Source organism: Mesocricetus auratus, unplaced genomic scaffold (assembly GCF_017639785.1).
Source record: "Mesocricetus auratus isolate SY011 unplaced genomic scaffold, BCM_Maur_2.0 Super-Scaffold_100011, whole genome shotgun sequence".
Classification (NCBI taxonomy): Eukaryota; Metazoa; Chordata; class Mammalia; order Rodentia; family Cricetidae; genus Mesocricetus; species Mesocricetus auratus.
The window spans coordinates 30451403-30478189 of NW_024429195.1; the positions used below are offsets into that span (position 1 = coordinate 30451403).

Consider the following 26787-nt stretch of genomic DNA (forward strand, 5'->3'; position numbering starts at 1 on the left):
AGTATCTTCCAGAACATTGACTTCAAAATAGAAGTAGAGAGAAAAAATAACTAAATCATATGTCTGTAATCATGAGATGAAGTATCATTCATGATCCATCCTTGAAATGTCAGCCATAAAAACAGACATGAGAGCACATACTGAGGGAACACACATGTGATTTTCCTGCAAAGAAAAGGTAACCAGCAAACATAGTGGTACACACCTGTAATTCTAGCACTCTGAATAGTAGAATCCAAGGGTATCCTGGGAAATACAGGAAGACCTACCTCCAAAACAAAGTAGGTATCCAAACTGAGTATCTCTATATTATAACATAGACAATATACATCCTCTAGCATGGGACATTTTCTTCATGTGATGGTGGGGACAATGTGGGATTATTTTCTTCATGGACTTTTATGAGAGGACTCAAGGCATGCGAGTACACATGTGCAAATGCATGGGTGTGGGGTGCCTGTACATGTGCGTACACATGTGTGCCCACATGCATGTAAAGGCCAGAGAGCAACTTTGGATGCAGTCTTCAGACATAGTCTTCCTTGTTTTATTGAGAAAGGGTTTCTTGCGGGCCTGAACTCACCAGCTAGGCTAGCTGGTCATCAAGCTCCAGGAATCCACTTGTCTTTCCTTACCCAGTGCTGGGGTTTAAGTACATGCCACCACACTTGACTTTTATACATGATTCTGAGGTTCAAACTCAGGTCTTTGGTTGAGCTATCTCTTCAGCCCTCTTGGTATTCTCTATTTGTTACTCAGGAACACATTTTTTTTATTTAAAATGAATAGAAATTGGGGTTGGGTTGGGTGGTGGTACATGCCTTTAATACCAACACTTGGAAGGCAGAGACAGGTGGAGCTCTGAGTTCAAGGTCAGCCTGGTCTACAGAGTGAATTGACAGCCAGAGATATACAAAGAAACCCTGCCTAAAGAGAGGGGAAGAGAGAGGGAGGGAGGGAGAAAGGGAGAGAGGGAGGGAGGGGGAAGGAAGGAAGGAAGGAAGAAAGAGAGAGAGAGAGAGAGAGAGAGAGAGAGAGAGAGAGAGAGAGAGAGAGAGAGAGAGAGAGAGAGAGAGAGAGAAAGAAAAAGAAAAAGAAAAGTTGGGGTTGGAAAAATGACTCAGCTGTTCAGAGCACTTGCTGCTCTTGCAGAGGACCTGGATTTGGTTCCTAGAACCTACACTGAGTGGCTCCTATGACTCTAGTTCCGGGGGATCGATGCCATCTCCTGGCATCTATAGGCACTGCACTCACACGCACATACACATAATGATAAGAGACCAGGCAAGCAGATATGGACAGGCAGCCTAACCAGATGTGTAGCAAGCCAAGCTCTGATCGTCAAAGACTAAGAGAGACAACGAGGATGTAGTTCAGCTGCCATAGCACTGCCTATAACCCTAGAACTGGGAGAGAGAGGCAAGAGGATGGTCAGTCTAAGATCTGCAGCTACACGAGGAGTTCAAGAGCCTGTCTCAGAAGCAAACAAGAAAGAAGGAAATAGAGCAGAAGAAAGCCAGGGTGCTGTGCTGAAGGAGCATGGGACCAGAGGGGACAGCAGAAGAGGGGGAGCGGCTGCAGACAAGTCCTTGGTCACCCTTCCACTGTCAGGTGTGGATTCCATCTCATGGAGTGAGTAGGCCTCAGAGCCAACCAGAAAGCAGCCAGTCACTCCCACAACGCTTGCACCACTATTCCACTCAAGCCAGGCACTATGGTAACTTGCAGGGTTGGAAACCGGGTAAAGTTAATGATTACTCTTCTGGTTGCATGCGTAACGCCTTCCAGCATTGGGTAGCTAGCCAGTAGGGATGAAGCTTCTAGGTGAGTAGCAACTTAATTTCTCCATTTTCTGTTACTCAAGTGCCTTAAGCAATATGGTCCCATCAGTTCAGGAGAGTCCCAAGAGCACTGAAATAGCCCACAATGTTTTTGGTGTCTGTGGGACGCCACTGGCACAAAGTTCAAAAAGAGATAGCACACTCCTGGTACTGAGGTTTTCATTTATTAACAGGTAGTGTCTAGTTGGGGTATTGTCTTGCCCATCTTAGTAAGTTTCCATGTGGCTTTTTCATAATGGCTTTAGTATTAGTTATCCCTCTTCATATCCCTTCCTCCACCCTGCCCTTCCAGGCCCTACCACACTGTAACCTTTCCTGTTCCATTACTCACCTTAAATCTTTATACTACGCTATCTCCTCCTCCTTGAAATTGCCTAGTTCCCAAAGACCTCTGTGGGTATTCCAGATGAAATTCACATGCCTGACAATTCAGAGTTAACATCCAGGAATGTGATGGGTCTGGGTTACCTCCCTCAGAGTGACTGTCTCTAGCCCCATCAATTTACCTGCAAATTTCATAATTTCATTGTTATTAGCATCTTAGCCTAATTTTAATTACTCTTTTGTGTGTTCACCTGTGTGTGAGTACATCTGCATGTATCTACACGCATGTAGAAGCCAGAGGTCGACCTCTGGGGTTGCTACTCAGGCAGCATTCACCTTTTTCTTCTGAGGCAGTCTCATTGTCCTGGAAGCGGTACAGTGGGCTAGGCTGGCTAATCAGTGAACCCCAGAGATCCACCTCTCTCCATACTCCCTGCGTTGCACAGCCTCACCAGCTCTAATGTGGGTGCTGGGATCTAAACTCCGTGCTTTGGGCTTTAGCACTTTCCCCCACTGAGCTGTCTCTACAGCCCATGCCCAGCTTTTCTTTGACATGAATTCTGAGGCTCACACGTGGGCCACATTCCTTCAAGGCAAGCACCTTTACCAACTGAGCCATCTCTTAAGACACTAATTTCATTCTTTAAATGAGATGGGTTCAGGATGCAAGTCCCCATCCTGACTGGACTTTGTAAATGTGATGAGTGTGTTCCCAGGCAAACCCATAAAAGCCTTTCTTGCATATGAGTATGAACAGTATTGCATGGGGGTCCTCTCAAAAAGCCAGCAAATACCAAGTCCATAATTCTCACAGTGGGCCCGACATCTCACAGAACCACTGAGAACAGTGCCTATGTTTGTCAAGCCCAGTGGTTCTCAGCCTTCTTAATGCTGTGACCCCTTAATTCCTCATGTTGTGGGGACCCCCAACCACAAAATTATTTTCATTGCTCCTTCATAACTGTAAGTATAACATTGCTACTGTTATGAATTATAATATAAACACCTGATATGCAGATGGTCTTTGACCACCCCTGTAAAAGGGTTGTTCAACTCCCAAAGGGGTTGCAACCCACAGGCTAAGAACTGCTGGTCAAGTCCGAGACAAGATCTTGCGAGTGCCCTGTCACTTTCTTCTCAAAGGGGACACACACACACACACACACACGCGCGCACACACACACACACACACACACGTGTGAAAAACACAGGCCAAAGCTCATAGATACCGTGGTGGTTTGAATAAGAGTTGCCCCCATAGGCCCATATATTTGAATGCTTAGAGAATAGCACTGTTCAAAAGGATTAAGAAGTGTGGCCTTGTTGGTGTAGTATAGGTGTGTCACTATAGGTGGGCTTTGAGGTTTCAAAAGCCCATACCAGGTCCAGTCTCTCTTCCTGCTGCCTTGGATCAGGACATAGAACTCTCAAGTTCTCCAGCACCCCATCTGCCTGTGTGCCCATCATGACAATAATGGACTAAACTTCTGAAACTGTAAGCAAGCTCCAATTAAATGTTTTCTTTTATAAGACCTGTCAGGGTCATGGTGTCTCTTCACAGCAAGAGAACACTGGCTAAGTAAGACAGGTACTACGCAGAACAGCAGGGAGCCATGTTTGACAGGCAGCAGGATAACACAAGTCCTAGGCTGGAGACCCCTAATGTCCCATAAACATACAGAAATGCAGGCCCTGATGAGGTCACATGACTATTATGGAGTAGGGGCTAGACTGGACCAGGCCAGCCTGCCCCTCGAGGCTGCCTAGTATATCTGAGAAGCAGATGTCATTCTGTTGGCAGGAGCCGGGTGAGCCGCCATTGGCAAGCACAGCAGTTGCTGCCAGGGCTTGCAAAAAGGAAAAAGAGCAGCTTTTCCTTCCGGACTGTTGCATTCGAGGCAGAATAGGCAGGGCCAGCCATCCGACTAGAGTCGGGGGCCTGTGCCAGGCTCTCTGCCAGGCTTTCCTGCAGAGAGAGGAGCAGTACACCCTTCCCAGATGGCAAAGGGTGGCTGACTCCCTGCAAAGTGGCCTCTCGCCCTATCTACAACAGTGTTCAAGACCCCAGGGTCTGAGCCGGAAGACGCTGCTGAACTACCCAAAGGGTTGGCAATCCTTAGTCCTCCTACCCCCATCAGCTATGTGCAGAAATTAAATGGGAGCCCTGGGGAGAGAATCCACACTCACTGGGAGCCACACCACAAAGCCTCAGGTTAGAAACCCGTTATCCAATACAGTGAACCCCAAGTGGCCATGCACATGAATGACTCGACAGACTTATCCCCAAAATACAATTCAAGAATTAGCTTCACCCCTGCTTCTGGTACTCTCACCCCCACACTCCTGCCTTCATGTTCTCATTCCTTCTGGCCAACCAATGTTCTGATCGCCCTCCCCCAGCAGACCACCAACCCTATGTCTAAGAACTGCTGGGGACAGTTCTTATGTCCAGGTCACCGCCTCTTCCAAAGTCACACCCAAAGATTTAGCCAGTGCACAGGAACCAACATCTGACTTCACTGGGAGAAAGTGTGTACAAGTGCAGTCTTTCCAAGTGTCTTTCAAGGCATTTCTCCTTCCTAGCTAATTGCATACACAGGCACCCACTGCAAATCTACTTCAGGGTGGTTTTAAGTCACATGTTTTCTGCTCAGAAGAGTCTGTGATAGCCTGTTCACATGTCTAACTCCTGGAGGAAATTCTACCCCAGGCTCCTGCCTGAGGGTCCCTGAACTTGACCCAGTCAGAGGAAAGGTGAGAAGGACATAGCAGGCACTGCTTCCTCCAAAGTGGGTGACAAGATTCCAGGAACGCAGGGGGTGGCTCCCAGGAACACAGAGGTGGCTTCCAGCCTCTCGCAAATCCAAAGTACTCAGACTGCCACATTCCCAGATCCCAAGCTTGGCCTCTGAGGTCCCTCCTGTCCCTAACTTCCCAGCCAGGACAAAGTCCCAGTGCATGTATGTTCCCTGCCTCACTTTCCCCATGGCTGCCCTTGATACACTCCACTCCCAGGATACTGGTCGGGAGTCTTCTTCCACTCACGTTCTGTAGACGCAGTCACCAAACTCTCTACTTGCTTATTACCTGCTCACCCAAGCTCCACCTCCATGTCCACTGCCCTGATGAAAGGGTACCCTCCTGTACAAAAGTAACCTTCCATGTGGGCCCTTTGCTCCAGATTTCCAACTCCCTGCACTCCCCACCAAGCCTATGCCTCCTGGCCTCCAGCCTCTCTATTCCCTCACTCCTAAATGGCCAACCCATCTGGAATAATCTTGTTTTGAGACAGGGTCTTACATAGCCCGGGCTATCCTTGAACTTGACTATGTAGCCAAAGCTAGCCCTGAACTCTTGGTCCCCCGCCTTTACCTCCCATATACTAGGATGACAGTTATTTGTCATCACTGCCAGATCTCCACCAGGTCCAATCTTATCAAGACCATGGTCCTCTATTGCCCCTGGAACCATGACCAGCCCTGCTGCCCAATCTCCCCACTGTCACACTCTTCCAGAAGACAATTCACGGTCTGAAACATATGAAAGACCTCCTACCTTCATACACATCCCATCCAGGAGTCCCGACCTAATGCATTGCTTGTTCTCAGGCCTGAAATCTGCACACATATGTTTTAAGTGCCACATTTAAATATCCTGTAAGTGCTTTTGGGGGGGATGGGGTCTGATCACATAACACATGAGAGCTTACATCAAATCTCTGTTATACTCGGGACTCTGAATGAGCCCTTGAAGTCACCTAACATCTCTGACTGTTTCCTTACCTGTGAAACAGGGTAGCAACAGTGCTATCTCCCTTCTGCAAGTTATTAAACCCACAGTACACAAGAGGATTGCAGAAAGTCCCCAAGGCTTGTTGGATCTGGAACGGACACACTGAAGTAGAATTAACAGACATCTGTCACTTTCCTCCTACCCAGGGGCCTCTGTCTCCTCCATTTATTCACATCTCTGCCGCCATGTCACCTACCCCAGTGCAGGCTGAATGGCAGGTCTAAATCAGTGACAGTGACTCACTGAAACAGAACAAAATGGAGGTTGGAGAGGGGGTAGTGTTTCATGTAGTCCAGGCTGACTTCAACTCACTATCTATCCGAGGATGACCTTGAACTCCTGATCCTCTTGCCTCCATTCTCTAGTGCTAGGATTACAGGCTTGCACTCTTACCCTGGTTTTGTGCATTTCTGGGAAGAACAGGGCTGTGTATGTGCTGGGCAAGCACTCTACTTACTGAACCCAAAGTTTTTCGCTTGTCACTGGGAACACACACTATCTTGCACCCAGGCGCTGTCTGGGCCAGTACTGGGCATGCACAGATCCATCATATTTGTGTCACTGTTGCAGTGTTCTGGTGTTTCAGCTCCTGTTCAGACAGTCAGCTGTGGACACACACACAAGGGGGTCTGGGACCAGTACAACAGTTCTGAACATAAATGACAGCACAGTCCTGGTAGCATCCACAGAGACCAGGTGTCTGGTCCTCTCTGGACAATGTCATGGGGTCCATCCTACAAAGCCCCTGGGCCATCTCAAAGCACAGTACACAAAACAGTCAAAACGCCATTCCCTAGCACCTCAAGCGTCAAACTTAGGACTTCAACAATAATATAGCAAAATTCAAATACCACACTGGTCATTTTTAGGAACATTTTTCATTTCAAAATATATGTGCGGGGTTTTAAAAATAGGCAATCAGGAAAGATTCAGGCTTAGTAACACAGACTTACAAACAGTGTAATTTTCACTGTTCTTTTCCCATTAATCCTCTACTCTGGCCTTACCTAGTCCACAGTTTGAACAATCTGCATCCCACCTATGACGGCAGCAAAAAGAAAAGGTGTTTAAAAATAAATGAAAGCAGAGGAGAAAAAGCAAAGTAAAAGTCTAACTAGCTCTGTGGGGTGGGGAGTTGGAGGGTGACCATGACAGTCAACACTGACCAGTCCTAATCAGTGCGGCTGCAGTCATCGCAAGGGAGAGCATCAGAGAAGGCATTCTAGCTGCGTAAAGAATCAGAATACGGGTGGGGTAAGATGTGGGGCTCCTGAGACTGCAAAGGCGTCTGGGAGCTAACACAGGACAGGTGGCTCAACAAGGTGGAGTGAGGATGCAGTTACTTTTTTATTGCTCTTTTACTCTTTGGGGGGGCCCCCACCCCCTTCCCCAAGTAAATCACATGGAGGCTTATTCTTACTTATGAATGCCCTGACTTAGCTTGGCTTGTTTCTAGCCAGCTTTTCTTCTACCTTTGCCCCTGGGCTTTCCCCCTTTCTCTATTCTATACACCTTTCTTTTCTTCTTACTCCGTGGCTGACTGTGTAGCTGGGTGGCTGGCCCCTGGAGTCCCTCTCTTTCTTCTCTTGCTTCTCAGACTCTCTCCAGATTTTCTCCTCCTAGTTATCCTCTCTGCCTGCCAGCCCCACCTATCCTTTCTCCTGCCTAGCTTTTGGCCATTCAGCTTTTTATCAGACCAATCAGGTATTATAGGCAGGCAAAGAAACACAGCTTCACAAAGGCAAACAAATGCAACACATCTTTGAATCATTAAACAAATGGTCCACAGCATAAACAAATGTAACACATCTTCAAACAACATTCTACAACAGAGAACCTGAGGTACAGTCATCTAAACAGCAGCACTGGGGAGTTCTGGGCAGGAAATGAAATCAAACAGGCATTCTAGAAAGGTTACAGAGGATAGTGTGGCAGACCGGAGGGAAGGTCATTGGTTAAGAAGCTTCTGGAAGCACCCAGGAAGAACTGATGAGGGCTTGTGCCCTTGGCATGTAAGAGAGAGGAGGTTACCCCAAATCTGGTGACTAACATAGTTGGGTGTTAGGAGAGAGAGATGTTGCAGCGGAAAATTTCACAGAATCCAGAGAGAATCAATCCAGTGCCCCCATGAACAAATAAGGAAGAAAGTGAGTGTCTGTTTACGAAATGGAATACTATTCAGCCTTTAAAAGGGAAACAATTCTGACATCTACTACAGCATGGATAAAGATACCTAAGTGAAATGCACACTGACACACACACACACACACACACACACATGCACACACACACACTCCTGTTACATGAAATACCTAGAACAGTCAAAACAGTAGAGGCAAAAGTAGAATGGTAGAATATGACAGTAAAAAGGGACTAGTTGGGGAGAGGGAGGAGATCAGCAGGGCCTGGAGGGGAACAAGAGAGCAATGGGGTCAATATGATCAAAATCCATTATACACATGCATGAAAATATCATAATGAAACCCACTATTATGTAGAATTAATATAGACCAATAAAATACATTATGTTAAAAAGTATGTATCTGTGTGTGTTTGTGAATGAGCATGCGTTTGTGTGCATGCATGTGTGTTCGCCTGTGTTCGTGTGTGGGGGTATGCAACTGTGTGTGTGTGTGTCTGTGTCTGTGTGTCTGTGTGTGAGGATATGCATCTGTGTGTGTGTGTGTCTGTGTCTGTGTGTCTGTGTGTGAGGATATGCATCTGTGTGTGTGTCTGTGTGTGTGTGTCTGTGTGTAAGGATATGCATCTGTGTGTGTGTGTGTGTGTGTGTGTGTGTGTTTATGTGTCTGGGGGGGTATGTGGGCATTGTGTATGCACAGGGAGGCAAAGGTTAATGTTAGGTGTCTTCCTCAATCTTTCCTTATCATTTGAGGCAAGGTCTCTCACTGAGCCTGGAGCTAGACAATTCAGCTAGACTGGCTGTCCAGAGAGCCCCAGGGATCCTCTGCCTCCCCAGCATTTGGGATTATGGCACTTACCACCATGCCCAGCTTTTTACATGAGGCCCAGAAATCCAAACTCAGGTTTGCACACTTGCATGGCGAGTATTTCACTGACTGAGCCATCTCCCCAGCCCTCAGGAAACTTTCTAAAACACAGATAACTAGTCTCCTGTGCCGTTTCTGTTTCAGAAGATCTGGGTTGGGATGCATAAACTCCCATTTCTAACAGTTCCAGGGCATGTTGGTGCTGCCATCTGGGAGCATGGGTTAAGCGCGCTTGAGGTACTGACACAGCAGCAGGTGTATCCGTGACACGTGGCGGAAAGTTCAGGAAGCTTTACCAAACCCACAAGTAGATGTGCTCTCATACCTTTCCTGGCTAGCTAAGTCAGTCATGACAACTAGGCTCTTCTCCACAAGAATTTTACAACAACTCCTAGGAAGACAAACAGTCAACCATGACCTCACCACCTAAGAAACACGGGAAAAGGGAGAGAAGTTCCTGCTACGGAAGGAAGGCGAGAGGTTCTGGGACAGTCCTCAGCTTCTCTCATCTCCTGGGCACACATAGCAGCCCTGTGAGTTGCTGAACGGCTCTTTTGGGCTGCTGCTGCTTCTGGAAGCCTGGAGCACTGAAGAGGCCTTCCAGAACAAATGCTGAGTTGGAAAGTGAGGGTGTGTCCTGGATCAACACTCACCCAGCAGGGGGATAGGGCTGAGAGCCAGAAGATAAATACTCTGTCCCTCTGCAGCACATCAAGTGGAAGGCTGGAAATGCATTCCACAGCTTCCCTTCCCTGGGACTTGATGCCAGCTGCTCCTTCCTCCTTGTCGCTGTCCCTTTTCCTTCCCTGAGACAGCTTTCCACCATGAACTACCCTGTTCTGAAGCCTTGTCTCACCTTCTTTGTTTCCAGTGATCCGAGATCAGGCCAGTGTGATCATCTATGGTGATTGTCAATCACAGGAGACAAACCTCTGGCCATGTCATTGATGGGGTTTCTAGGATGGGTCAATTGTGGTACGGAGACACTATCCCATGGACTGGGGTTCTAGACTGAATAAAAATAAGAAAAGCAACTAAGCTCCAGTGGTCATTTCCCTGTATCCTGCCTGTGAATGCAAGGTGACTAGCTTCCTTGAACTGCTACCACCGTGACTTCCTTGCCAGGATTAATGCACCCTCAACCATAAGCCAAAACAGTGGCTTTTGCCATGGATTTTGTCATAACAACCAAAAACAGATGGTTGAAACAAGAAGGGAAAGACAAGAGGCTCAGTCTGCAGGAGTCTGCAGGAGTCTGCAGGAGTCTACAGGAGTCTACAGGAGTCTACAGGAGTCTACAGGAGTCTGCAGGAGTCTGCAGGAGTCTGCAGGAGTGGGGAGCCCCGAACAGAACCTCCTGCTCCATCCAAGACTTTAAGTGATTCAAAAATAAGGATTAAAGAGATAAACTGAAAGAAAGGCAGAATGGAAGAGGGGATACCAAAGGGCAGGAGCCTAGAGAGTGTAGGCACTCGGGGCAGGATGGAGTCAGAGTGGATGAGAAGAGAACCTTGGTAACATCACCAGGGAAGGCAATATTAGATAGACAAGGAAATGGGCATTGCAGAGTAAAAACTCAAAGACATGCCTCGCTAGAGCTGCGAACACAAGAGAACAAAGGGCACAACATAGAGAATAAATGAACCTAAGGAGCCATGCTGGGTTCATGAAGGAAGTGACTCGATGTGGGAACCAACAGATCCCCCTTCAATTCACCCCTGACAAACAGCTCCCCTAGGAAGGACATGTCAGACTTTGTAGGCAAACCAAGTCAAGGACAGGTGAACTGACACACTGGGAGCCAGAGGCCAGATCTGGTCAAAGCCAGAGAGGTGGGGAGAGACAAGATCATCTTTAGCATCTGTTCCCTACTAAACTCTAGAGCAGTGGAGTTTATTGCTCACCCTTCCTGAAGCTGCAGCCCTTTAATACAGTTCCTCGTGTGGTTGTAACTCCCAACCATAAAGTTATTTTCATTGCTACTTCCTAACTTTAATTTTGCTACTGTTACGAATCATAATGTAAAAATCTGATACGCAGGATATCTGATGTGACTCCTGTGGGCGCTGAGACCCACAGGTTGAGGACCCCTGCTCTAGAGGGAGGGAAGAAAATGGAGGTTATAAAAATGAGTTTTATACTGTCCAATGCACTACAGTCATAAAGTTCTTATGGCTGTGCCTAGGGCCTGGTACACATCCAGGATACAAACACTTGGAAGCATTGCCTCCAACCTACTTTGCAGTACTACTGTACATCACTGTATTCAACTGGAGGGGAGGGTCATTATTTATCTTGCTCATGGTTACATGGCCTCATGCATTTGGGTCAAGAAAACAGAGTGGTATAGGCGTGGAAGAGAGTAGAGGTGCTTCCTAACTTCTGACAGACAGGAGCAGAGACAGCCAGGAAGGGACCAAGGCCAAGCCCCCCAGCGAAGACCCACTCCCAGTATCTCTCTTTCTCTGCTAGATCTAATGTCCTGAAGTTTTCAGAATCTCCCAAAATAACAATATCATAAGCTGGGGGATAAGCCCCTAACATAAATCTGCAAGGGATATTTCATATTCAAACCATAACACACATGCAATCATGTTACCTAAGAGTAGCTTCTCAAGAGCCAGCAAAATGGCTCAGCAGACAAAAGTGCTTGCTAGTAAGCCTGAGGACCCAAATTCAATCCCCGGAACTCAAGTGATGGAGGAGGAAAACAGACTCCTTCTTGTTTGTGCAATGTCCTCCAACCTCAACAAGCAAGCCATGGCTCATGTGGATGCATCGCACACACACACACACACACGCACACACACGCACACGCACACACACACACGCATACACACACACACGCATACACACACACATACACACACACACACACGCACACACACACACACATACAGAGAGAGAGAGAGAGAGATTAATCAACTAAATTTTTTCTTTTTAAAATAAATGTAAAAATAGCTGTCTATTTAGACCTGTGATGCCAGCTATTTAGGAGGTTGAGGCAGAAAAATCCCAAGTTCAAGGTCAGCCCAGGGTTCAGAGTAAGTTTAAATAAGTATGCCTGGCCACTCAGTGAGACCTTATTTCAAATCATAAAAGGAAACCGTTGGATATAGCTCACTGGCAGAGTACTTGTCTAACATGTATAAGAACCTAAAACCAATATCAGGATAGAGTAAGATGTTGGCATGTACAAAGCCCTGAGTTCAAACCTAGCCTCAAAAGATAAATAAATAAAAGTTTAAAAATAAATAAATATCAGATACTTTTTCAGAATTCAAGGCCCTCTTCATACTCCTTTCTTGGCTCTGACGTCACATCTGACTTGGTGCTATGACTTGAGACCCCTCTCCCCAGGCGGTGGCACTGTGAAGGAGTGGCAGAGTCTTTGGTCTTCCTAGAGAAACGGGTCACTGGGGGCTATCACATCTGCTCCTCATGCTGGCCTGAGCCTTCTGCTTCCTTGAGCGGCCCTAGCTACTCTACCACGCCACTGAGCCTAACGCAGACAGCACAGGGAGCCAACACAAGTCTTGCCTTCCCATCGCTGCTCCTTCAGGATTTTATCTTAACAGCCAGAAAAAGACCACACCTGGCCAAATCAGCCTTTCTGTTTTGCAGTGCCTACAGGCAAACAAGAAGGAAAAGTTCGCTTGTTTGCCCCTTGCTCGGAATGGCCACCTCCTTTACCTTCTATCTTTAGCTATGAGACTTTTCGAAACTATCCGAAAGGAAGATGTCTTCCCTCACCCCACCCCAACATGACTGTTTCTGACCTTTCCCTCGAAGTCCCACAGCACTTACGAGTGAAAATTTTGCTGCGTTTGGCACCACCCAACTGTGTTTCTCACATGTGTGAGTTGGTAAAGCCAAGTGCTCAAAAAACACTGGATTTTCAATGAACTGTTAAAAGAGCCACATGAAAAGACTTCACATTTCCAGGCACCCTGTTCTAAATTATCGAGTTATAAACCCTCATCATCTTCCCTGAAGTCAGATAACAAAACAGGATGATTCACTGCCTGTAAACGGACCCAGTCTACCCCAAGGAACCGCGGCAACACGAGTGAAATCATCTCTCGAAAGGACAAGAAACTTCTAGAGCGCTGTCTGTCACAGAGAAAGTTCCAGCTCCATCTGCTCTGTGGAAACCAGTTACAACAACTATTTCTCATACCTGCTCCGAAGTAAAAGTCTGTGAGTAGAGCTTGAGAAAGTCATTTTACATGTTCTGGGGAGTTAGGCCACCTTGTCTTTAAGTCAGACGCTAGCCACGCTCCACTCTGGAGTTTTTATAATATAACCTACCCCACAGGATCCATGCAACCTGAAAATGGTCTTTCCCAGGATGCAATGACGTCACTGTGAGTAATGTCAAAATATGCTATTAAATGTAATCTTTCACTCCACTCTACCTGGGTCTTTTTTAAAGATATGAAAATAAATAACTAACAAAATTGTTAGTTATTTGTAATTTGCAACCCAAATCATCTGGAATAGCATAACAGAAAAACGAAACAATCCTAGAGAAGATAATAACACCAGAACTCCAATGTACACCAAACAAAATAAGGCTTACAACCACCCCCAAATCAACCCACAGGTTAAAAAAAGGGAAATTTCTGGCATGTTGCCGCTCATTTGGGGGTCTTCCCCCAATAACTCTCTATATTCTAAGAAAAAAATATGTTGAATAAACATCTGTGAAACCTGCCTCTCCCATCCACCTCTTGATGCCCCAAGATCTGCTGGGTGACATATGAGATCCAAAGTGGAGGGATAAAAATAGCCTGGTCCTCAAAAAGGCAGATAGCCGCCAGACAGCTGAGTCACTTTGAAGCCCATTTTGACTACTGAACGGGGCATTTCGCCCTGCTTCTGCGTCGCACGCCTTGACAACCTCACAACCCACCAGGTGGACCGCCAGGGTGCCTTTTAACTTCCCCTCCTCCTGCGGGGTCACCATTCAGGAGTGAACTTTTAATAATTCACATAGCGCACGCACGTCAGCCCAGTGACTCACTTAGAAAGGAAGGATCGGAGCGAGCTAGCGACAGGCCCCTTATTTCTGCTGCCCTAGTGGACCACCCGGACCTGACAATGGCCAGAAAGGAATGGGAGGGGAAGTAAGGAGAGGCGAGCTCAGAGGCCATCAGCTTTGTCCCGCAGTGGGAAACCATGGGCAAAGAAAAGCTTCTATACTAAGAGAGACTGACTGTGCGCCGCAGCGATCTAGGGGACTCTCACCTACCAAGTCCCCGCCCTCTGTCACCCGGGAAAGCAGCTCGGAACCCTGAACTAACTCTTCCTTGCCTTTCTCGGGGCTGGAGTTGTGGGCGGGATGCTGATGACCGGGGGGCCCTGGCAGCCCAGCCACAGGCTAGCGGAGCGAAGGCCCCAGAGAACCTTGTCTTCGGTCGCCGCAGACCGGGGTCGCTCGCTTGGTGCCGGGTAGCCAAACCCTGCGTCAGGAGGAGAAGCAGCAGGAAGAGAACGAGGTCCCCGGCCCGCAGTTCATCTGGTCCCCTGCCCCGCGCGCCACCCAGTTCCTAGGCCGCCGGTAGCGCGACCACGCCGGGGATCTTCCTTACCGGGGAGTCGTAGGAGAAGGCGCACTCGTTCTTGTAGACGCGGTCCCCCGATCTGGGCACGCGAATCGTGGGCATGTGTGGTACCAGCAGCTCGCCCAGGTCCCCTGCAGCCATCTTCCTGCCGCCGCCGCCGCCCGGCACGCTGAACAGGGCGCCCCGGCGCTGCATCGCCGCGGAGCGCAGCGGGCCTGGAGAGGAGCGCGGCGCAGCAGGGGAGTGGGACCCGGGCTCAGCGGCCGCGCGGACTGGGGATCCGCTCCTGCTGGGGATCGGCTCCAGCTGGGGAGGCTCGGCCCTTGGCCGGGCGGGCGGGCGGGCAGACACTGCTATTTTTAATCCAATGGCGAGTCGCCGGCCCAGCTGCAGCGTCAGGCGGGGCGCGCGCCAGCCGCAGCGCCGGGGAGGGGGATGCCGAGCGGGTGGGAACACAGGAATTAGAGCCGGGGAGACCCGGAGGGCCCGGAGCACGCAGCCCAGCCCGCCGTGGGCCCCACCTCGGGGGTGCAATCCCCGACTGCCAAGGACCAGGTCCGAGGAAGCCCACACAAAAAGCGGTGCGCAGAGCGACCTCCCCCATCGATCGGGAAGGGGTGGGTGGGACTTGAGTGTTGCCTCGTTCTCACGCTCTTCCTTGAGCCTCACTTTTTAACATGCAAAGCTTTATAAGAGACACTAGGATCCAACAGGGCATAGAGGGGAGAGGTATTTATTGTTTTCTTGCGATAATACAGGGTTTCTTATATGTTGCAAGGGGAGGGGCCGGCGGAATCCTTCCTCCCCTTTCAGGATAATGGAGTCTATTTTTCTCTGGCTTTACAATATCTTCTGAATGACTCAATGTCCCCTGTCAAACATTCGGTGACCTGATTTGAGGATCTAGGCGCAAACGTACATAATTCTTCCCTTGCTTGGAAGGGAGGGGGGCTTAATAATGTGCCAACAGAGCATGTCCCGTGGTATATACTCTCATTTCTATCATTTTCATTAAAAAAGAATAAATAAGTAAATGACTCATGCAATTAGGAGTCAGAGGCCAGAGGGTCAGGACCTCAAGAGTAGCCTGGCCTTAGCTACATGAGATGCTGTCTTATAAAAACAACAAACAAAAGATACCCACCTCTCCTACAATGCGGTTTAATTCCATTCTTATGGTGCGTTGAGATTAGTTAACTGCATGCTACGGATTAGGAACACATAACACTTCACCATACAAGCAGCAAATCCAGACAGGACTATCCTTAAATTCGTTGTTGCTATTACTAAATTTCATTCCTCATATTGCTTCAGAACAAATAATTAGACATACCTCCTAGCTTCCCCGCTATCCAGTAGGATCTGCGTCTGTTCACAAATTGGTTATAGACAGAAACTTGATTTAAAATGTTCAAAGCTTAAAATCCAATAATGGATTGAATGCAAATCAAATCAGTGAGATTTGTTTCTCATCTTGACAGCTGATAAAAGATTTACCAAATCAGTCCAGGTTTGAGAAATGCCATCATACACATTGCTGGTGGGAATGAAAACCCCTGAAAGGGATTTTTGTTTCTCTTTTTGCCATTGTTTGAAACAGAGTCTCCCTTTGTATCCCAAGTTCGTCTTGAACTCCTGGTGATCCTCCTGCCTCAGCCTAACCCATGATCCTCACTTGGTTCCTCAAAGCTAGGATTTCAGGCCTGTGCCATCACACCTGGCTTTCTGGAAGGAAATTTAATAGCACTGATGTTAGTTTTATATGGATATACTTTTCCTAGCAATCTCCTGTGTGGCATTTATGCCACATTTAAATTCAATGTGGGCAGGCTGCTTGTTGGAGCACTGTTTATGGCAGGAGACCAAGAACAAAGATCCATCGATAGGAAATAGTTACTGTAGAGCACTACTACTGAAAACAATGAAGTCACTCCGCACTGTCATCGCTAGATGGAAACAAAATGCAATTCAGTGTGTGAAAGCCAGGGATGTGTGTGAGGCTGGCCACCTGTAGTGTCCTGATGGACTTTCCTTCCTGTCAGCTCTGCCAGTTCCTGTGCACGCTTGTATGCATGCCCTTGGGCCCCTATACATCCCTCGGAAAATGTGCAAGCTAGATAGCTGCCAAGACTGTGGGGAGGAGCAGAAAGAGCAGTCACAGGGAATGCATTACCACCCTGGACTTTTATATGATTGTCATGGCTTTCTTTCCCTTGTCTGTGACACTGGGATTCAACCCACGAGCCTATTGCTACTGGTCAAGTGCTCTGCCACTAAGCTACGGCCCCAGCTCTTTTTAAAACTATATATCCAGACAGGTTCCAGCTAAGTTGTTTAGGCTGGCCTTGAACTTGCCATCCTCCTGCCTAAGTGTTCCCAGTAGCTGAGGTTACAGGCTGTGAGCCTGATGCCCAATTTCAACGTCTTCTTAGGTACGTGATGGTATGACTCAGCAGGTAATGGTTCATGCTGTTTAAGTCTGACGACCAGAGGTCAAGTCCCAGAGCCCACATAAAGGTAGAAACAGAGAATTGACTCTTAAAGTTGTCTTCTGACCTCTTCACACTCAAAGTGGCAGGACACACACACTCACACACACACACAAAGAAAGAGAGAGAGAGAGAGAGAGAGAGAGAGAATTAACTAAAATTCAATTATAATAACACCTCAGCTTCAATAACCAGTAACAGAAGTTGAAGGTTATCACTGTATCAATGCAATGCACACCGGCCCTTTTCAGATAATGACATAGAATAAAATGATGGGGCAATAAGTAAGTAGTGTTACACACCTGTAATCCCAGCAGGTGGAGGACAGAAGATATCATAAATTCAAGGCCAGCATCGGTTACACAGGTTTTTCTGGGCCTGCCTGAGCTACAAAGAGAACCCATATCAAAATAAAACAAATTACAGGAGTGATATCTGTAGAACACACCACAAAGAGGCCTGCCACAGCAGAAGTGACTAGTCTGGTGACTGTGATAACTTCAAGCCCCACCTATGACCTTCCACAGAGCAAATGTGTATGTGTCAAATATGCTAGCATTTAAACATATACATTTACATATATGTAAATATCATATACAAAAGCAGATAGATGTAAAACCTATCTGCATAGCAGAATACCAGTGGCATCACAACAGGAGAAATGGACAACAGCTAAACATACAGAGATAAGTAAACTATGTATATCTACTCAAATATGCAAATCTTAAAATGATCCTTATGAACTTTGTCTTAATAATCTTGATTAACCTGCAACTCTTGTGTAATACCATTGAAAGTCAGTTAAATGGGTCCAGGCATAGTGGCACACACCTCTAATCCCAGCACTGGGAAGGCAGAGGCAGGCAGATCTTTGTGAGTTCGAGTAAGTTCCAGGACAGCCAAGACAGAGGAACACTATTTCTAAAAGCCTAAAATGGAAAAAAAAAAAACCATGACAACAGTCAGTCTCTGTTTTTAATTTGTCTCCAACAAGATTACATGTGTTGTATAATATAAAACATTATGAATACAAAGTTTCAGTAAAACAAACCTCAATGAATTAAGAAAATGTCTTTGTCTAAGACATTTTAAGACTGAACACAGCGGGACATGCTTTTAGTTCCTTCTGCTTGGAAGGCTGAGGGAAATGAATATCTGGGTCCAGGAGTTCAAGACCAGCCTATGCAACACACTGAGTCCACCCAGATGAAAGAAAAGAAGGAAGGAGAGAAAATAGGGAAGGAGGGAGGGAAGGAGGAAGAAAGGAAGAGAAGAGAAGAGAAGGGAGGAATGAAAAGAAGGAGGGAGGGAAGGAAGAAGGAAACGGAGACACAGTAGGAAAATCTGACTAAGTTCCTGCAAACTTTTAACGTAGTTTTTCAAGTTCTAGGTATGAACGCTTAACTGAACTGCTTTTCTTTCGAGGCCAGTTTCTGCACATAACCCTCAATCAACAAGTAGACTGAAGGAGCAATGGCGAATAAACACTTGACACCTAACATACCCAATGTCTCAACTTTTCAGACTCACTTTTGCCAGATCAAAGGACTATGATCACAGGCCATTCTGCTTCTGCCAAGCCTCTCCCACAAAATCCTGGCAGAGCCCCAAAGCTGGCAGCATTCTGGGTCCCCTCCCCTGCCTTTCAGAGCTCACCATATGACAGTACTTCTGAAGATATCAACTTATTGTTCCCCAGTATCCACCTACCTCAGTCCTTTCAAATGCAGTTGTTTTTCCCGTGAAGTCCTTTCTGACAGCTCCAACAACTCTGAGATCCACCCTTCCAAATGATAGCAGTGGACTCAGCAGGTAAGAAAGTATACTGCTCTTGTAAGGGACCCAAGTTCAGTTCCCAGCACCCACACCAGATCCACAGCTACCTATAACTCCAGCTCCAGAGGGAGTCAATGGTTCTCACCTTCACAGGCATCCTGCATGCACACCAGTGTGAGAGAACAAGTGAGCATGCATATAATTTAAAACAATAATAATAAAGTACAGCATCTCAATGGTGGAGAATGCTCACTTAACATATGCAGAGCCCTGCATTGATCCTGAGCACATAAAAACAAAAGGCAACCAAAACTATAACGCTTGTTGCCTCTCATCAGAAACTCCATTATGACATGTTTTGTTCCTTAGCATGGGTTCCATGTCTAAATCTGTGAGCTCTGTATTTGTGCAATGTTGAATGCCTGCAATAGTTCTATTTGGAGCATTGAATAAGTCCCTGACAAGCAGCAACTCACCTTAGTGACATTATAATAAATACTCTCTGCAGCCAGCTTTGTGCTTTTTTGGTAAAATTCAATGCCACACAAATGTTATTCCAAGAACTGACAGAGGTTATATCCAATGTGATATGAATATTAGTTATAATGACTAATGTCAAAAGGGAAAATTGAGGGAATCTACGGAGTAAAAATGATATCATAATTATTCCAATTAATGAAATATCTCTTGACCTCAAAGGTTTCCCAGTAATGTCAGTGATCCCAAAAAGCCACTTAGAGTGACACTCACAGAATGTCCTGTGGATATGAGAAGCACCATTTGCTAACTGGAAAAACAATAGGCACTGATAAAAGAAAATTGTGGCGTTTTCCCCTTGAGATAATTCTACAAACCCATAAAGCTTACACAGATTATCCAGGGGCTTGGGAGATGACTCAGTGGGTAAGAGCACTTGCTATGCAAATATGAAGACCTGAGTTCAAATACATTATATATTATAAATTTAAAAAGCCAGATATTATTGCTATCGATTGTCTACCATAACTAGATAGTTGGACTTTATTGCTAAAGATACAGCACCCTTGGCTGCAGAGCATGGAAAAAAATCAAGCTGAACATGACTTGAAAATGTCTTCCCTGCTGGCTAGTTTCCATCATGATGGACGGTGCTATGCAGGCCACTGGAGTGGAAAAGGTATCAGTGATCTTAGCCAGCAGTAAATACTGAATGCCACAATACCAACCTGCCAGGCAAGACATGGTCACTGGTGCAAAAGTGGCATGGATATTATGGGGGCAATCAACCACTTTCAAATCAAGTTTGAGGCCTGCTCCTCGGGAGAGAACTCATGCATGACACTGTAAAATACAGTCAAAAGCACATGGGCTCAGGAAATCATAAGCCCCAGCAGGGAATCTATTAATGTTTAGTTAAATGGACATGTCAAACTGCCTTCTAAATAAGTATGATTGTATCAGTAGTACAGTTCTCAGCCTTAGTCAGAGAAACGTTTTCTGAAGTAAGCAGCTGTTAATGCAGACTCATAACTGTTCAACTTGTCCAGAATAAGTGACTGTTGCATGCTCAGCCTCATCAACAACATCAAGGAAGAGGAAACAGAATGGAAGAGCCAGGAAGTGGAGAGGAGTGCAATGGAAGGCTGTCTTCCAGGAATGGCAAAACCATTGCACTCACGGACACACCGTAACCGTAGTTTCCTGCACAGGACATGTACAAGATCAGGCTAGCAACATCAGACAACATCGCAGCACGCAGCACTGCATGGACTTAGTGGGTTAGAAAGCAAACGGTGGCAGTGCAGCATCAATGGAAGCCAAGGCAGGAACTGAAGCAGAGGCCGTGAAAGAATGGTACTTACTAGCGTGTTGCCCAAGAATTCAATAGCTGTTTCCTCTGAGATGGAGACATTCAATTCTTCAAGGAAGCTTCTTAAGCCAGAAGGCAAACAACCCCAAATGATTTCAGGAAGTCCCTGGAACCGATCGGATTCACTCCTTTCCAAGAACAAACAATAAATGCTGCTGAAAGTTACTCTCAGACAAGTGAGTCTGCATGGAAGAAGCAGAGACCAGCTGGGCTGCCTGGAAGAAGTGTAGAACATCTCAGTCACCTAATGGTACTCTGCTATACTCATAGATCAGTGTGTTATTTGGTAATCGTCAAAGAGGCTTCCTCCTGCAGCAAATGGGAGCAGGTGCAGAGACCCACAGCCAGAAATTATATGAAAAGAGGGTCTAAATGGATCTCTCTATCAGATCTCTCCTCTCAGAGCTCAGGGTGTCCAACAGAAAAGGCAGGTCAGCCAAAGAAACCCATTTTGGTCCTGACACCAGAGACAACTCTGCATCTGACCAACTGAAATGCAGAACCAACCAATTTCTGAGTGCCCTGACTCTGAACACACCCAAGATCTGAAACCTGAGACAGTGAAGGCAACACTTTATCCCTGAACTCAGAACCAAAGAAAAACACCCTGACTATGAAACCAGAGCAAAGAAACACACTTTGTCCCTAGAATCAGAGCCAGTGAAAGAAATACACCCTAGTCTTAAAATTAGAGCCAAAAAGGCTAAAATGTGAGAAAACACAGTTTGGCCCTGAAATCAGAGCCATCTCTGCCCCTGTCCCACTAAACTAACCAATCCCTGAGCAGGAAAAATTAACCAGTCCCTGAGCAGAAAAACTAACCAATCCCTGAGCAGAAAAACCTCCCCCTGGAAAACTCTGTCCCTAGGAAACCCTGTCTAAACCCCTCTGCCTGTTCAGTTGCAGGCTGTCCTTTCCCACACTGGCAGAGGCAGCCACTCCCCTGGATTCCTCCTTCCCAAATCTCCTCAAAAGAGTCTTGGGTGAAGATCTCCATTCCCGGGCACAGAATAGAAGAACTTGGTGGGTTGTTCCCTTAGGGGGATGAACAGGTCTGTGCCAGAAAAGTAACAACTTTTCAGTAGAGCCAGAGGAGATTGCTACATTTCTGTAGGGGCTTCCGCTTAAGCAGACTTTAGCCAAAGAAGAGCTTAGCTCTGCTAGGAGTTCCCTTAGGGGAACAGAACAGAACTCAGCTGTAAGACGTCTTTCTAGGAGAGGACCAGCATTGCTATAGCCTGTGGGGAGACCATCATCCACCACACCCCATCCTAGGTAGTCTGGGATTCCGATAAGTCAGGACATCTTTTCCTCCAGGGCTGAGCTGTCCTATTGCAGCTTTAGGTAGCCTGATTTCCCAATAAGTCAGGACACCTTTGCAACCCCAGAGCTGTAACACTCACACCCACTTACATTTTGTTGCCAAAATCTGACTGGCACTCACATTCTCTTACAATTATAGCTTTCAGCTTAATGTTTTTATGGGACTCCCGAGTGTAAGAATGAGCGGGGTCTCTCATTCTTGTGCCTGCCCTTAGGACTCTTTTCCTGCCTTGTCTAGAGTCAATGTGATGGTTTTTGCTTTATCTTATTATATATTATTTTGTCATGTATGGTTGTTATCTCTTAGAAGCCTGTTCTTTTATAATAAAAAACAGAAAGGGAGTAGATCTGGATGGGAGGGGAAGTAGAGGGGAACTGGGAGGAGTAGAGGGATGGGTAATTATAATCAGGATATGTTGTATGGTAAAGGAATCTATTTTCAATAAAAGGGGGGAAAAGAGCATCTGAGTCACTAGGAAAGAACACTCCCCAAACTGTTGAGCTGCCTGCAGACTGTGCAGGGTGATCCAGGTTCCCCGCTTTGTGAGCTGTCACTCATGCTGGGTGGGCTTTGATGGCGCCGCTGTCTTTGAGTCATTTCTGCTCCTGTAATTTTCCCATTACCCATACTCCTGTAAGTAAACCCAATAAAACTCATCGGTTCACCAAGTTGGACTTCGATGGTATCTGTGCTTTGGTCTGTACTGAGCTTGCTATCTAGGGTGAGTAGATGTGTATGTAGTCTATCCCCAAGAAGTCTCATCTCACCATACGATGGCTTGCTCAGAATGCTTTCTTACACAACCTGGGAACACTGTCCAGGGACGGTACTGCCCACATTGGGCTGGACCCTCCCATGTCAATTATTAATCAGGAAAATGCCCCCACAGAGTTGCCTAATTTGGTGAAGGCAATTCCTCAACTGATGTTTTCTCTTCCCGGGGGACTCTAGTTTGTGTCAAGCTGACACACACTAGTCAGCACATGGCATCAATTTTTCATGAATCCAAGGGAAGTGTTCATTTTTGTACAATGTTATTGATCATGTCAATTTTTCCTCTGCTGGCTCTTACTTGCCCCTTTTACCATGCATATAAAAGTAAACTGGTTTCCACTTGTTAAATTCAGAGGACAATTATCTGACTAGATGGCAGGCTTGTGTCAGAATGATCGAACTCTGAGAGTAGCTCTGAAGGTCAGAATGAGGTAAGCTGCCATTCGGCTTTCCAGGAGACCTGGTGGATATGTGCAATGCAGCATTTCCCACAGTCCTTCAGGAGCCTGGCTCACAGGTTCTCACCTTGATGAGCAGACCATCTCTCAAAGCAATTACAACACCATCCTTCTGATGCCCAGCACCAGACAGGGAGCCCTGTCCTCCCATGTGGTGGAGAAACCACTATGAGCACATTCATACACACCAGCCATGCTCCAGTGCTGTGTCTCGGACCCCAGAAGGTCAGTCAAAGCAAGATCTTTACCTACGACATGGAGTTCACTGGGGATTATGCCTCTCTCAGTAGTAGGAAGTAAAGAGGAAAACCTTGAACTTCTTTTTCTAGATTATTATGATGTTTAGTCTTCTTTATTAACTTGACTGCATGCCTGTTCACATTTTGGTTTGTTTGTTTGTTTGTTTGTTTGATTTTTTTGTATTGAGAGCATGCTTTGAACTCCTGTCTGTTCCCATCCACTTTGCCTCCCAAGGGCTGTGATTATAAGCATGAGTCAGTGAGCCACTGGACCTTGCTTTTGGGGTTTGAAAAATCACCCAGAAGAGATCATTGAGGCTCACTTCTGGGAATGTCCCGGAGGACTCTTTCAGAAAGGATTAACTGGGGGGAAAGATTTATCTGAATACGAGAAGTACCACTCACTCCCCAGGGACTGTCATCCCATACACACATACCCTATGTGAGGAGGCAGCTGAACAAACCTTCCCTTTTCCCTTCTTCAACTAAGTTGCCCCACCGTGCCCTCACCATCATGATGAACCATGAGCCAAAATAAGTTAACAGCTTAAACTGTTTCTAACCCTTACCACCAAATTTTCACCGATGGTATGCCCTGTATTTCTTCAGAGTGTCTCTCTCACCGTCTGCCACTGGACACCTACCAAGTTCTGTTCCGGATCCCACCTGCCCATTATCATCTCTGTATGGATTAGCATTTTGTATGCCCTGTGTGGGTTGATGGGAAAGACCATGACTGGGTATGTGGCCTCTGTTAGAGCTGAGGCTGCATTCCTGCTACAGCAGTGAAGCTGAATAGCTGCATCACATATCTTATGGCCTAAGGAGCAAATATATTTACCATGAAACCCTTTACAGAAAAGGTTGGTTAAGCCATGGCCAAGCTCTCTGAAGACTCAGTACTTGACATGACCTGTAGTGATGGAGTAGGTCATGTTACTTATCCTCAGGTTTAGCTTCATGAGAAACCAGTAGCTGCAAACCATCTGCAAGAGATATTTTAATTTGCTTCAGGGAGATCTTCTCTGAAATAACAACTAGACTGAAGTGTTCTCTGTTGGTTGATCATTAGTTATCGTCATAGTTTTTCAGTCTAAAGCCAAAGATAGATCATGGGCATAGTAAAAACAACCATGTCCACTTCTTGGTCTTTGGAAATGGTACACATTCCAGGACTGCAGTTTTTATCATAGTTGTGGTGTGTTAGGGGAAGGGACTACCATCTTGTCTTCCTGGTCCTTTCCACGAATGTCATTATTTCTCAAGGGTTAGGGATCCAGTGTGGAGACCCTGGGCAATGAATTCCAATGACACCTCCAGAGACTCAGGTACCACCTGCAAGATGAACTGAGTGTCCTCCTAGGCCCAGCCAGAGATGTGCTAGACCCAATGAGCTGCTCCTGGCAGAAAGGATAGGCACTAAGCATGCTCCAGTTTTGCTCAAAGTCAGTTCCCAAAGGTCTCTAAAGGACCTGAAACACGTATCTCCTTGGGAAGTGGCTGCAGAGGAAAGTGGGAAATGTCCACAGTGTCTGTATGTGACGATAGTGGATCTCCTTTCTTCCCGGAGCCTGGCCTGGTCTTCCACCGAGGAGCTCTGGGGCTTTCAATATCCTTATGGCTATGGCCAGTAACTACAGTGTGTGGTGGCTTGCCTCAGGCCACTGTTAGCCACGGACATGGTGAGAGAGGCATGTGACAGCATAGTGGAATGCCTGCCTCCTTCACGCTTCTGTTTCCCTGATGAACTGCAGGCAGAGCTGTGTGAATTAGTCGCCTCTGAGATCCATTACTTACACTTGGGTCTCTGGCTGATGTGATAATAAGCATACCGGATTTGCTTCTGGCAGAGAATCACTACCACCCAGGATGTCCACCCAGGCCTCTGTCAACACCACAGGCATAAGAAAGTCGGCCACATCGGTGACTCCTGTCACTAGCTTTCTGAGCCAGGAGGACCAATTAGTAAATTGCCTTGAAAAGATTCCAGACCCTGATGGAAACATACTAGATGGGCTTGACTCAGCAGTTCTGTCATGACAAGAAACTTCTAGCCCTTGTTACCATGTAGCCAGGTCCAGGCTTTGCACCGGACAGCCAAGGCTAGCACCGCAATCCTAGTGCATGCTGAGGCTATCTGTAAGTACATGTGATCAACAAAATTTGATGGATTTAAACTCACAGCTTGCATTCCTATGGCAAACATCTTCAAAATTTAGCCCTACAATCATAACCCATTTTGTAAAATGTGTTGATTTCTATGATTTTCGGGATACCTGGTCGTTTTTTATTCCCACACTGAATTGTCACTTGAAATGGTTATCCATAGAGAACACAGAAGTGTTGGACAATGCGGAAAATACTAGCTGGCTCCAGGGGGGGAATTTCAGATTCATTACAGAAGAAAAATGCCACTTGTTCAGAAAAACTTCAGAATTGAACATCTACCAGTCCCTGCACAGTCCTAGATGTCTCCATTTTAATTATAATTAATTATAAGACACATGGTATTCTCATATGCCATAAACACAAAGGTACCTCCTCTCTCTCTCTCTCTCTCTCTCTCTCTCTCTCTCTCTCTCTGTCTCTCTCTGTCTCTCTCTCTCTGTCTCTCTCTGTCACACACACACACACACACACTTTTTCTCTTCACAGGGGCCTCCTCCTACCTCGGCCTCCTGAATACTAGGATTATAGGTGTGAGCTACATCTAACTGAAAATGAATTCTTTTTTCATGTTCACATAGACAATAGGTTCATTCTACTCTTTGAAATGTTTAAAGGTCGGAGCATGACTGACCCTTGCATTACATTCTTTGCCCTCCTTCCTCTCACTGTATGTCTAGAATATTGAATACATATCTGCAGCGCTGACATTCAGCCTCAGACAACACAGATGCTAATTTGACTGACTGACTTCACATCTGAGCACTGCGATCTGCAACTTGCTTATTGGAAACTGAAGTGGTAGCCCCTGCCTTCCTTCAACTCAGAACTGAAAGTATTGCAAAACACAAGGATCTGCAGTTTGTAGCATGTTCTCTGAAACCAACCAGGGTCCTACCACAGTAAATGCTAGAATCTAGCTTTGAATAATCAACAGGAAGAGTTTAGTGGGAGAGTAAGAGTGACTCTGGCACAGAAGGCTATGTAGCTAGACACTTTGCAAGGCAGCTTCTACATAAGAGGCGTTCCTTTGGCTAGGCATGGTGGTGCACACCTTTATTCCTAGAACTCAGGAGTCAGAGGCAGGTGGATTTCCATGAGTTTGAGGCCAGCCTGGCCTAGAAAGTGGGTTCCAGGACAGCCAGGGTTGTTGCATAGAGAAACCTTGTCTCAAAAGAAT

General features: G+C 46.4%; 1 protein-coding gene across 1 annotated transcript in view; it reads right to left on the minus strand.

Moving 5' to 3' along the window:
- Usp13 (ubiquitin specific peptidase 13) overlaps positions 1-14853 on the minus strand; it is a 103965-nt gene extending 89112 nt beyond the window's left edge. Inside the window, exon 1 of the mRNA XM_005069725.4 lies at positions 14560-14853. Within this exon, the coding sequence (XP_005069782.1) occupies positions 14560-14727 (168 nt within the window). The 5' untranslated portion in view covers positions 14728-14853. The remainder of the gene's footprint in view (positions 1-14559) is intronic.
- Between the last annotated feature and the right edge of the window lie 11934 nt (positions 14854-26787).